Raw genomic sequence first — 13,425 nt, 5'->3', positions numbered from 1 at the left:
CCATGCACGCCTAGCAAGATAAACAGAGAAGACAAACGCAAGAGCACTGGCGGAATAAGGGAGGCTCACGAGGTTTAGCGAATTTTCTGCAGAGGTTTGTCTGGTCACACATAGCATGCGTAATTCAATAAAAAAAAAAGATCCGAGGACACCTAAGCACTACTTATGAGTTGTGAATGCGAAAGCATTAATGTCCACTTGAACACCGCTGAGCGGTCCTTCGAGTTATGCGCTGCGAGTAACGTAACATGGCGGTACGGGCTGCCCGAGCCAGCCAGCAGCAGCAGCCTGCCGTGCCAACGCAGCATGCCCCCGACGTCCTGCGCGGCGAGAGACCGAGGAAGCAGCAGCGACCACCAAGGCCGGCAGGCGCGCGCAGCAGCTAAGCTCAGTGGGGGTGAGAGAGAAAGTAATCACGCGCCGGATGCAGAGAGGAAGACAACGCCCCTCGCTCCGCGGCGTCGTGTCACCGCGTCTGCTCCGTCGAGGCGCGCTGTTGACGTCGTGTCGCGGCGATGCCCTCTCCCGTCACGCAACACCGTTTCACCCGCCATGTCCGTCGATGCGCGCTCTGACGTGGCGTCGCAGCCAATAGGAATTTAGGGAAATATTCCGTATATTCACACGCAACCGAAAGTTCTAAAAAATGGGCAAAAGACTTTTGAATCGAATTTATTTATTCAAAAAGGAAGTGCTGCATTTATATTAAAAATATTGAATATTCGCAAACTATCACCGAATACGCGCGTTCCTTAGCAGAAAAGCCTCGCAGGTACCAGTTGTACTGGATTCCATAACCTCTCGAATTCAAGTTAGGTATCGACTAGCACCAGTACTTAAATGAACGTACGCAAGAATTGACTCTAACCGAGGTGTGGAAGCACGGCCCTTGCTCCTTGCATCACGCGCTTCAGCGTTCCCAGGCTATCGAAAGGTTGACACATATCCCACTGTCGAGGCGAAAGAAAGTAGCACTTGCAGCGATTGGCTCATCTCGCGCACGAATATAGTGTTTGGCTCTTCAGCGTGCTTTAAACAAAGGCGTACCGACTGTGGACAGATGACTCCATCATATGCTGTTTGTCCCATGTTGCAAGGGTTGTTACCTATGTACGTTTATTTATTCTATCATAGTATCGCAAGATAAACGCGTGGAAAGTATTCTGCGGCCGCTGTGTTATCTTCAACAGGGTGTTCTGTGTAGCGGAAACAAATTAAATGAAGCGTATAAGGAGATGGACCTCGAATGGTTTACGAAAGTCGACCCTAAATAGACACTGTGGCGAAGTTAAAACAAGGATTTACCTTTTTCGTCAGTGGCAAACAAGCCACAGGCTTGAGCTGGGGAGGTATTCTGTAAGAGTCCACCTAGTGGACATGTCTATTCTGTCTGCTGTAGAAGTTCCGATTGGCTGTGGCGCCTGGCTTGTGTGGACGCGCAGACCAGCCCAGCCAATCAGAACTTTAGCAGCAGACGAAATGGACATGTCCACTAGGTGGACTCTTACAGAATACCTCCCCTGATGGGAACAGACGTCACCAGGGCCGCTATTTTGTAGCGATGCCTTATGCCTTATTCTATGCTATTCTTATCATCCACCACACACGGCCGCCTGATCCCGTTGATAATGTGGGCAGACCGTCGCTCTGACCACTGGCCAAGCGCGAAAAGCCGGAAAAAGCATAGAATAGGGAAAGGCATCGCTACAAAATACCGGCCCAGATGTCAACTTTGTTTTTAGTCACCACGAGATCCCTACGTCAAAGTAAACTATACACAATGTCGCACTCAAAACCAGCATAAATAACTGAATTCCGCTAGTCGTTTGTTCAAGGTTGAATGCGTAGTTTCTTTCCTTCGTTGCTTCAGGAATTACTAGCAGTTCATTTTTAAGCAGAAGCCAAAGCTTCAAATTTCTCACATAAAGTGAAAAAAGTTCTAAAATATTTTTCCCCTTTCCATGCGGAAGCTAATAACCATGGACCATATACTCCCGTGTGTCCGCCGCCAAGGTTACGCCTGTTAAACAGACGCAAGCACCACAGTAGCCGCAGGGCGTCCGCCCACATTATAACTTCACAGCGTCAAAGGCCCCGTGTCGCAGAAACCCCGGCGTCATCGGTGGCGACGTTGTCCTTACCAGAAAAATCATCCCGAACCACGCATCCCGATCCCCGCAGGCCCTCCACGTGGCGCATATGAGTCGCTGAACTAGTTGAATTTTTCGAAGTAAAATGCGTCAGAAAATTCGTAAAGTACGACTTACACACAATCTCCAGACATGATAGCGTATAATTGTAATTTGAATATACGCGAAAACATAATTTTGTTACGCGGAAAGTGAAACCAAACCCTTTTTCCAGCTGCCGCTTGAGGGCTGTCCTAGAAGGAGCGGCGCGCTCCAGAAATCTCGCCCCTTCGTGCATAGCGTTCGCAGCCAGCGTTTCCCGGTAAACATTATGGTTACATAAGCTGCAGTTGCAGGGAAGCGTGAAAAGCAGTCAGGAATCTCTGAATTCTATTGCGTTCCACTCTTAAAGGCGAAGCTTAAGCGTCCTCCAATTTTTTATCCTCGTTATCTCTTCACTCACCTGAAAGCGTTTCTCTGAAGTGTGGTGCGGAAAATCCACTAACAAATTCAAGAACTAAGACAGATAAAGCATGATTATTTACCATGTACGATGTCACCTGTGCTTCAGAAGGATGCTTCGTTGAAAAGTGCCTAACACGATAGTGTGGATTCATACTATTCAAAATTGTTCAAAAAGTTTCTCGTTTGGGAAAGGATGAGACTGACGCAGATGTATCTCACACACATCATTACTCTGGGAAATTACAGCTCACCACAATTACCCGTGTCAGAAGCAGAAATTAATAGCAGTATACTAGTACTGGTTGCCGTACTTCTCATCTTTAAAGGCCTCCACCGGGCTCGTGGTATGGTGAGTTGAGAAAGCATGTACACACAAACATAACGAAGAGACCTGATGCTTCTTTAATTCGCTTACTTCAGTATGTGCCCAGCCACGTTCAACTTGGTGAGGAGACACAAGATATTGAAATTCGCTGTACGTTTACTATAAAAGATTATGAGGTATTTCGGCTGATTTTTAAGTATAATAATGTGTACAGACGCGCTGCCTGCTTCCACAAGTGCGATAACTTGACTTGATCACACGCAAAAGTTTGAAGTTCGCAGTACAGCCCAAGATAACGTAGCCTATGGTCCAAAATTTATATTGTATACATCTACAGGTTAAAGTAAAATGCTCTAAAATATTCCTCAGATACATTGCCATCAGTCGATAAGGTCAGTGAATACGGTCAGTGAACTGCTACCTCGCACAGCAAGCGGGAGGCACAGAGAACAAGAAATGTGCTCTTTGTTGTTGCCGACAAAGGTTATGTAAACTGTGGGTGTCACCATACTTTTTGAAACCACTGGAAATAAGGCTTTATGTTAGGCGTGTATATCAGGCATAGGTAGATACCAATGACAAGGTACCGCGATGCTTTCGCAGAACGGCACCCATATTCAAAAAACTTAGAGTGTTTCTTCATCGGATGCAGTTCAGGCACCCTACCCTCATGATAGCAATTGGCCTGATGAGAGGAGCGTACAGAGCTAAGCGGTGGAGTTCTATATGGCACCCGTTGGAAGGCGAGGAACATGTGCACGTTGCTTGAATATTATATGCGGCAAATTGAATGACAGTACTGCCGGTGTAAAGTAAAGGCGGCAACCCGCCTGCCATCCTGGTATTCATGTTCTGGCTACTGGGCGCAAGGACATAACCCGGTGCTCTCTGTCCTCAGCGCTAGGGCAACGGGCTCAACTGGATCAGGACCGTCTGCTTCGGCGTCACAGCGGGCGCTGCTCTTTCCAAGCGTATGGGGGCTCTATATTGGCTTCTTTCAACGATACCTACTTATTGCAATTGGATACACTGCATAATTTTCGCTTCAAAACGTCCACTCCAAGCGTGCGTGTAAAATGGCTGTGCAAAATGCCCATGGAAATTCTTTGAGAGTGCCATCGGCGCTAATGTAATGGAAGTTAGAGGTTATGTTAGACATGTCAAGAGTGATGTCCGGACAAGTTGCTGGATAATTAGGGAAGTTGTCGGAAATTACGACGGTACTGTTAGCTGTGTTTTCAAACTTTTTTTTAAAAATTTGGTTTTAAGCAGTGTGCCGTTTCAGAACTATCGCTCCTTAATTACATAAATTATGGGGTTTTGCGTGTCGAAACCACTTTATGATTATGCTGCGCACCGTAGTGGAGGACTCGGGAAATTTTTACCACCTGGGGTTCTTCGACGTGCACCTAAATCTAAGTACACGGGTGTCTTCGCATTTCACGCCCGTCGAAATGCGGCCGCCGTGGCCGGAATTCGGTCCCGCGATCTCGTGCTTAGCAGCCCAATGCCACAGCCACTGAGCAACCCCGGCGGGTAACTATCGGTCCTATTGACGCGAAACGTGTTAAAAAGAACTGACAATACGGGGGTGGGGGGCTGAGAAAAAAAATTCTGGTTTCACGTGCGAAAACCGCCATCTGACTACGAGGCGCGCCGTTCTCGAGGACTCCGGATTAATTTTCACTGTCTGGGGTTCTTTGACGTGCGGCCAGTGCACGAGTGTTCTTTGCATTGCGCCCGCGTCAGGGCCTGGATTGAAGCTGCGATCTCGAGCTCAACAGTGCAACGCCGTAGCCACTGAGCTACGGCGGAGGGTGCGTGTCGGAAACAAGAAATGCCAATGCAGTAGCTACTCTATCAGTGGCGTAGGAAATTATTGCTTTCTTGCTGATCAGGGATCTTCACGCTTGCCCCCGAATGACTAAAAAAAAAATTCAGTTTCTCAACTGCAAGGTGCATCGAGATGACGCTTTCCACATAGGAACCAAGTATGGGCTCTGAGGAACCTTCTGGAGGAATTTTAAAGTTGTAATCACCTTGATGGGCATTGTAGAAAACTTCGAAAATGCCGTTGGAGAAATATTTTTCGTAGAGCCTTAAATAAAATTTTAGAATTGTTGGCGTAAGTAAATGGCTAAACATTTCAGCGCCCATATGGGGGGGGGGAGGGGGAACGCGCCGGAATTATAACAAGGAGCGAAACAGATGGCGCGATATCTTTCTCTCGAAGTCTGCGTCGCTGGCATTTTTATTTGAGTGGGCATTGACAGGATCGCAGAAGACATGTTATGTTCCTTTCCGTTTTTGTGTTTAACACGGAAATTGCGTTTTATTTTCATTAGCACCTATCGTGTGCTATGTGAGAAAATTATGCGTTTTCTGCGCTCTTTCGCTAACTTTTGCTATGCATACTATCTCCATGGCAATCACTTGGTAGAACTTAGACAAACGCGGTAGTATTGACGAAAGGGAAAATTTTCTGTAATTGCTATTTTCCTTGTAAAACAGGCCCGCAAGCCAGTGACCTTAACTTGTTTGCAGGATTATTCGAATAGCTCAGTTATCAAATCGTATACACATATTCGAAAAGAGGGCCTCCGAATGTCGGAAAACGCATCGAATATTTTTTCTGCTTCTACAAACGCAAAAATGAACACGCGGACGAAAGGTTGCCAATCGAAGCCATTTTTAAGTCCATTCAACTGGAGCTTTCAAATTAGAAAGAAGTGAGAAGAAGTGAAACCTGAAGTTAAAGTTCAACATAAATGCTGGTTGTCTCCCAACCTGAAGCGGCCTATCGAGAACATTCGTGGATACATTTGCGTGACAAGCAGGCTCCAGTGATCGCAGCAATTATTCGGTCGTCATAGAATACTGGAAGAAATCAAAGATGCACAAATAGAATACCATTTCTTTAAACAGGATTATTCGATTTACATTCTAAATTTAAAATACTCGTGCACCTCTACGTTTTTTATTTTTTATTTTTTGGACGCTTCCATTTTATGAAAGAAAATGTAATAAAAAAATTGAAAATAAACACTGACCGGGCGCTATACCACGATGGCGCTTATAACCGCAACAAGGGGATGCATTCGAATACGGGAAAGGAGCCACCCAATTATTAGGTGCATGCCAGCATGTGCCCGGCATCGTGGCGTACCGAGGGTGGAACCTTCAGCCTTTATTGGCTTGAACCCGAAAGCGAATCCTCCCACGGCCGGTCTCTAGGGGAGCGCGCGCACCCCTCGAGACCTGCCGTGATCCTCCCGACGATGTTAAAGTTTTCTCGGTAGGGTATCTTGCAAATCATTAGAGCACGCGTCTGTCCCTCGGTTCAATTTATTCATATCATCGTTTTTTGATCGTCTACTGTTGTGCTCCGTTTCATACCTGCAGATGGGAATGCATTCCTTACATCGCTTACAGGCCATAGGATGGTGGAGAAGCTCGGGCCAACTTAAGTTTACGCCAGCAAAGGGCTTCTCGCTGCACTCTTCAAGAACACAGACCAAAACAAAAACATAGTTAGACCTGCTTGGCTGCACAGTCCGCCATGAATCCATATATGTATACTAAAATCAAACATACAATAGGCTCAAAAGGAACTTATTTCCTTTTTTTTTTTCGTTCATCACGAAATGAACATATGAAAGCAGACGCAGCTGTTAACATGCTAGTCGGCGATAGTCGACCATCAAGAACAGAAGTTGTGGTTTCAAGAAGCGAGAAAAACCTTCGTAATCACGCTGTAAGCTTTGCAGGCGCCAGTGTGACTACATTCCTTCACTACATCCCATTCCATTCCACGCATGCTTATCCCGCACGCGTGGCTATGCGATCCAACTTTTGCCGAGAGAAGGGTAGTGTCAGTGCTTGCATTGGTGAAGCTCGCGCTCATTAACGCCCTTGCGTCCCGCAGCGGCCATGCTGTGTCCCCTGCTCCTCCTGGCGGTGGGCGCCGTAGTGGCTCTCGGTCGACCCAGCGACCGGACGCCCTGGGACTCGGAGGCCCGCGACTTGCTGGCGCTGCGCTACTTGTCCGGCGAGGGCCGCGGTGTCCGGCCGGCCTGGCCCAAGCGGGCGCTCAGCCTCTTCGCCCACTGGCGGCCCCAGTACACCCCCGGAGGCGACGAGCCCGAGCTGCCCAGCGACATCTCCGGAAGGCCCCACGGACTCCCGCTGCGCTGGGGCTAGGCCCCGCGAGCAGCAGAGACCACGTGGGCTCGTTCATCGTCAGGCGCCGCGTAGCGCCGGTGCGAGGCCGCGCACGTGCCTGCATTCGCGCCCCACACCGGCCCTACGAAAATTCACGGCGGCAGACAGAGCCGCGAGAACCCGCCCTTCTTTCGTTTGTTTCTTGTGTCTTGTTATGGGACTGGCGGATTATGTCCGCTGGCCTTTCTTTGTTCCTGCACTGAACCTGCCGTCGCGAACATTTACGCGCTGCATCGACTGCGTTTGCTGGTACGAATCATGCTCCTCATTTATTTATTTATTTTTCATTCTATACGACCATTTATTCAGAGTACTACGCCACGCAATATCAGACGCCCCCTGCGTACATATCGTGGTAGTGTATCGTAAGAGGACAAATTAGAATTACAATGCCAGCATGATAGAATGGTACACGGTCATTGCGTAAATACACGAGAAATGGTGCGCCTCTCATCCATCATTCGCCATTGCCGTCATGCGCAATATACAAGAATGAAGTCTTCAACATTCCCTTGTTATGTGTCTCTATTGCTTGTCGATTGCTGATTGTGAGTCTCGTCAAAAAATGCTGAAGTTAATCGCTGAATGCAGGCTCTTTTAAACTCTTGTGTTAAAGCAGAGAAAGTCGTAGCGATCGCAATCCCACTACCATCACGTAGCCCTAAATGAAAGTGCGCGTTAATGAACAGGGCTAATTAAGTACGCGTATCTCATGAAAAACGAAAGGAAGGAAAGAAACAAAGAAGTCGTTTTACGGAGCAGCTAGTCATTAAAGTTTTATGCAAACCCTTCATCGCCCTAATTAGCCAGCATATCACAAAATGTAATCGATATTTGCTCCTAACAAGGAAGTTTACAACGTGGCTTAATTTGTATTGCTGCAAAGTTAACCACGTCAAGCTGGCATTCAAAGCGCAAAAAACAAATAGCTTTGTACCGCAGCAATTTGGCTAAAGGTTGCGTGGTAGCGCGAGCGGAACTAACGACGCAGCGCCCTAAGAACGTGGGATCTAATACAGGAAAGGTGTTCGCGCTACGAATTAGATAACATACAGTGGTGCTCGCGTCTAGTGCACTGTAGTCATATCTCTGAGTTCCTGATTATTTGGAATATGTATAACGAACTGTGGAAAAAACTAGTGTAAGCTTATCCTTACAATATATATATATATATATATATATATATATATATATATATATATATATATATATATATATATATATATATATATATATATATATAATTTTTGCGGTAAAGCCATTGAAGCCTCATTCAGCGTCGGCACGGACGCGCGGCACGCACATTAGTCGTGTCGCTGACATGGAATTTTAAAAGATTTTCAGGTAACCTTCAAGGCAACGCAGCAACTCACACAGAACGGGACAGTCGTGATAAGTATTGTACTACTGAGGCGCGCAATGCGATGTCACGTGTCCATGAATATGGGGGCGTAAAATCAAGAAAGCGACGAGGAGCGGGAACATAGCAAACTGTGTGGCAATCAAATAGAGCCAAGCTTACCAGTGCTTCCGCGATCTTTGTGCATCTATGTAGTACAATGGAATCGTCATTATTTGATATAAACAAAAAGCACCGGTCTCGCAATGCTTTATGTGCGAACCATGATCACGTTTCCAAAACATTGAAAACGCCCATAATACTGGTGACGGTGCTGTTGCATGTATATTTCTTGCACTGCGTTATTACTAAATTATGCAAACGTTTAAAAAGACATGTTACACTCTGACAACATTGTTCGTTGTTTTATCGAATATCGCTGCCACACAAATCTTCGAAATGTTCAATAAACGTTACTATCATGCATGTAAGATCACTTAGGAAGTAAAGCGAATCACCTTTGGTTTGGTCAATTGCGTGGATCATCATAGATGTGGATCATAAGTTGTGTTTCGTGTAATTTATGGCACACATGACTTCCAAATCGACAATAAAATGCAACACATGAAATGTGATAGAAAGCACGAGATGTGTGTATTGGAGCAAATACTTAACTGAAGTGACAACATTGAGCGTCTTGCATGTTTCGTCGTTACAGTACGTCGTTGTATTGCTCGCTGTTAAATAAAATTTCGTTGTAGCAGCACCACTGCTTGTAGTTTGATACTACGCATACACAGTCGCATTTTGACAACTGTCGGCATTCTGAGCTGACTTGCTTGGAAGCCTAAATCATCTTGAGTAAATGTGGTTGAACCCAGAGACACATGTGGAGGAAAGGCACACGGGACTTGGTCCTTGTGTATCCCTGCGCTCAAAGCCCCCATCCCCACCTTTGTCGGCTGAATAATCATCGTTTGAGGTGTATCCAGCAAGCGTGCCGACTTGTTGCTTGTCGCGTCGCAGACTTCCTGCAGTGTTTGCCAACATCGCGGTGTACATGGGTCACGAACGAAACAAAACAGAAAATAAAGTGCCTAAAACGCACGTGTAGAGGATAGGAGTGCTATTTGCCTCGACACCTTTGATGCAAATAGATTCAGTGTGTATAACAAACGAGTAACCCGACGCTCAGATTTTTTTTTTGTTACCGCTCGCATATTCTGCTTGTTGAGAAAGTTCCTCGGAACAATTTATTTCACAGAAATGTGACTATGCGCTCGTCTTTTTACCACAAAGTCAAACACGATATCAGACATCAACAATGTAAAACAAATAGCCTTGCCGTGTTTATTCATCAAAACACAATTTTCTGATCTTCTGTTTTTGCCACACTACAATGCTAAAACAATTGCATAGGGGCTGCAAGAGACTTGCCGGCTCGTTCGTAAAATACCTCATATTAGCAATAGAAAACTTGGTTACGGAACTTTCAGATTCAGCACAGTCCCTTTGACAAAATTTGAGGCTCGAGCGTGAAAACCCCTCTTAGGAAAGCAACTCTTTGGCTTTTGTGGTTACTTGCTCACCTTCTTTAGAGCGCACAGCTTTGTTTGCCTCTTTCTTTCGTGTTCGTCGTTGGCAGCCGGCCGGTGGACATGCGATACAAAGGCACTGATGAAAAGCGTACCCACTTTCACAGAAGTGAGTTGCGGCGCGCCTTCGTCGTCGAACGACAGCATCACAGGTCTTTGAGACGTACGTGCTAATTCGCGTGAGCTTTAAGGTGTGTGAAGGTTTAGATGCGCCAGAAAGTGGAGCTCTGGCAAAGAAAACATACAGTCACCTGTTCGTTCACTGGCTCGTTTCGTCGTCGCTTCTTTAGTCGTTCGCTCTGTCATAACTCCACTACCGTCGTATCTCGCAAATGTTATTTCGGAGCGAGCGCAACCATCCTCAATGCATGCACTTCTTAATCACTGTTGGTGCAACTCGGTTCGCGACGACAAGTGCGTCACGAGCTAACGCATGACGAAATGTTACTCGTGCTCAGTCACTCACCTGAAAGACCAAAATATAATTTAATCAACATAAGCACACTTACTTGAGCATGAGTGAAGCGCTGTTACCGTATTCCCACTTCGCCGAACGAATGCTAAAAACCTGATTTCATTTTCTACGCTTGCAGAGTCTCGACTCGATGATCGGTCGCCCGTATTTCTTCCTACTTTGAGGCACGAGAGACAAAATAGCACCAGCGCCCATCTGCGAGCCTTTGCGCGTGCTTAGAGATTGGCAAGCACGCACGAAGGCTAGAGCGTAGGCGGCGCTTGTAATCCTCTATCGAACCTTCAGAGCAGCGATCGCTCGTGCCCTGTGCCAGTCGTGCATGAGAGCTGATGTGCGCCGCAATTTCATCTAGTAAGAATGGTGAGGATTATTTAGGGCTTGCTGGAGGCCGGGTTGTTAGCGTTTGATCGTAAACGTGTCATATGGAACAATTCGGAGCAAGATTTTACGACCGACAGGAGGGAGCGCTGAAGTGGCTTCGTAAAAATGAAGGCATGGGCAAAGGCAGTTGGGGGAAGTAATGTCGGAAAAGTTATACTGCATGAAAAATTGTGGCAACAGGTGGTCGCTGTGGAAGCATATATATATATATATATATATATATATATATATATATATATATATATATATATATATATATATATATATATATATATGTATGTTAGTATCCCCAAAAAACTGAAACCGCGAAAAAATTGCGAGGCAGAAGAGTCGGGACCCGCCCCCCCCCTTCTAGTTACGGCCCTGGTAAGCACTACTACTACTACTACTACTACTACTACTACTAGTACTACTAAGTACTACTAATATTACTAATACTCTAACTACTACTACTAATCCACTAGACTCATGGTCGGTATTGTCATACAATGTGATGACAGCACATAGCTCATCTACTGTTTCAAGGGCGGACTCGTTTCGCCGTGGTTTCGACGCTCACGTGCCGCAGAGGTCAGGCACTCTCGGATTTCTTCAGAAGCGCTAACTATACTGAGTACGGATAATGTTCAGCGGCTCCGCAACGAGTTCAATCTATTTAGGTAGTCTTCACATAAGGCTTGAGTCTCCTTGTTTGAAGGTTCCCTAAGTCTTGTGCCGCCAGTGCGGGAGAAGAATGTTCCTGTTTAGTCGTGATACCATGTTCGCGTTCCGTTGACGACATCTTAGCCCTACGTTCAGCCCCCAGCAGCCTTCCGCTATTTCAGCATCTCTCTCCCTTTTCGACGGTAGACAGACAAAACCCGGGTGCCACATAACTCGGACGGATGGCAGCTGCCCCCGCCACATTGAACCTCGGCGCGCACGCGACGAGAGCAAAAGAGAACTGTGTGCCTAGAAAAAAGTTACCGCCCAAGCACTCCGTACAGAAGGTTAACCAGCAAAGCTGAAATGTATGGCCCTGGGGCTTATCACTGGGGCCGCACGTCAGTGACTGTATTCCCGCAGTCCGCCATTGTCGCTTGCTTTCGATGTCGCGAGTTTGCTCGCGGCGTGATTAGCAGCATCGCCCCGCCATTGACCCTTGTGATTCCTCAAAATTAAATTGATTCAAAGTTAAATCTGGCCGTCACGTAAGACAATGAATGTCTCATACCCTCGTAAACGCGGCCTCCCCATTACGACGGCCGAAGAGAAGTGAAATTCAACGCTGGAATGATGGGTGGCAACGGAGCCAGCTATATAGGGTAGACGACGACGAACGCGGGAGCAGTGGCACGAGCGCATTCGCGCGGTTGCGCCGAGCGGCGCCAACGAGCTAGCTGTGGAAGATGACGACGACGCTCGAGCCGTTGCTGATGATGATAGTTTTCTGTACACAGGTGCGGACAGACGCACTTTCGTTTCGCCTAGCCATGTCAAGCTTCGCTTTGAAAGAGTGACAGAAGACAGGAGATAGTGGTCACGCCGCCACAAACACAGTTTTCGGTGTTGGAAGAGCTATATACTGATGTTGCCGTGAAAACAAACCAACAAACAAATAACAACGTCTTCTGTAAAACGAAGTTGTTGGAATGCGTGCACTTACACACTAGTGTTGGTTGTGAACAGCAGTACACACTCTTAGGTAAAGTTAGACCCTTTCAGGTGTATCTCTGTCACACAACGATAATCGTCATCTGCCTTGCTTGCGTTTCCTTTCTTGAAAACGCCGCGCCCGCTACTTTCCTGTCGGGAATGCTATGCCATGCAGATAACGCGCATGCCGTTCGTTACTGGAAAGTACCGGGCTCGCCGCGTTAAAGAAAGGAAATGCGAACAAGACAGATGACGATTATTGTTGTGTGGCAAAAGAGTGTAATTTTGCTTAAGAATGTAGGACCCAAGAGACGGTGCTCGGAACGACGTTGACACTGTGGCCGCAAACACCAGGCAGTGCAGCGAGGGACTAGCCATCATTTCCACCATCACCCTTCTCCTCCCTTCCTGTGTCCGCCGAGCCCTTCCGATGAACACGAATACGGGCCCAGCATTCCTTGATTTCAAGGAGTTAGCCTGTGAGACGTAATATGCCATCATGTTGCTCAAGAGCCCGAATTCAGAAAAATTATCTTACGTGAGATCGTTTCCTTACCCTTTGTCCAGTATTTGGGTGCACACTACTCGCAATAGCTATTGGACCGATAGAAGGACGATCGCCTCTATGAACGTTGTGCCATGGTGACAGACGGCCGTGCTAGAGAATGTTACGAGAAATAAACTTTGTGAATACGTTCCAAATGTTCTCAAACCATAACATAATGGTGCTCCCAATCAAATATGGGGCCCTATAACGTAAAACTATTCCAATACGTTTTTATTCCACTTTCCTGACGTAAAATTTACGTAACAGCTGACGCAAGCATCGGGCGGTGACCGGCAGCGTTGCCTGAACAGCC

At 46.7% G+C, this 13,425-nt stretch overlaps 1 protein-coding gene across 1 annotated transcript in view; it reads left to right on the top strand.

Moving 5' to 3' along the window:
• The window catches only part of LOC139057550 (uncharacterized), a 180,462-nt gene extending 172,175 nt beyond the window's left edge, over positions 1 to 8,287 (top strand). Inside the window, exon 4 of the mRNA XM_070535967.1 lies at positions 6,845 to 8,287. Within this exon, the coding sequence (XP_070392068.1) occupies positions 6,845 to 7,119 (275 nt within the window). The 3' untranslated portion in view covers positions 7,120 to 8,287. The remainder of the gene's footprint in view (positions 1 to 6,844) is intronic.
• Positions 8,288 to 13,425: the final 5,138 nt, after the last annotated feature.

The sequence above is a fragment of the Dermacentor albipictus genome, chromosome 1 (genome assembly GCF_038994185.2).
Source record: "Dermacentor albipictus isolate Rhodes 1998 colony chromosome 1, USDA_Dalb.pri_finalv2, whole genome shotgun sequence".
Lineage (NCBI taxonomy): Eukaryota > Metazoa > Arthropoda > Arachnida > Ixodida > Ixodidae > Dermacentor > Dermacentor albipictus.
Note: the sequence above shows the minus strand (reverse complement) of the source record. Positions and strands in the feature narration are given on the sequence as shown.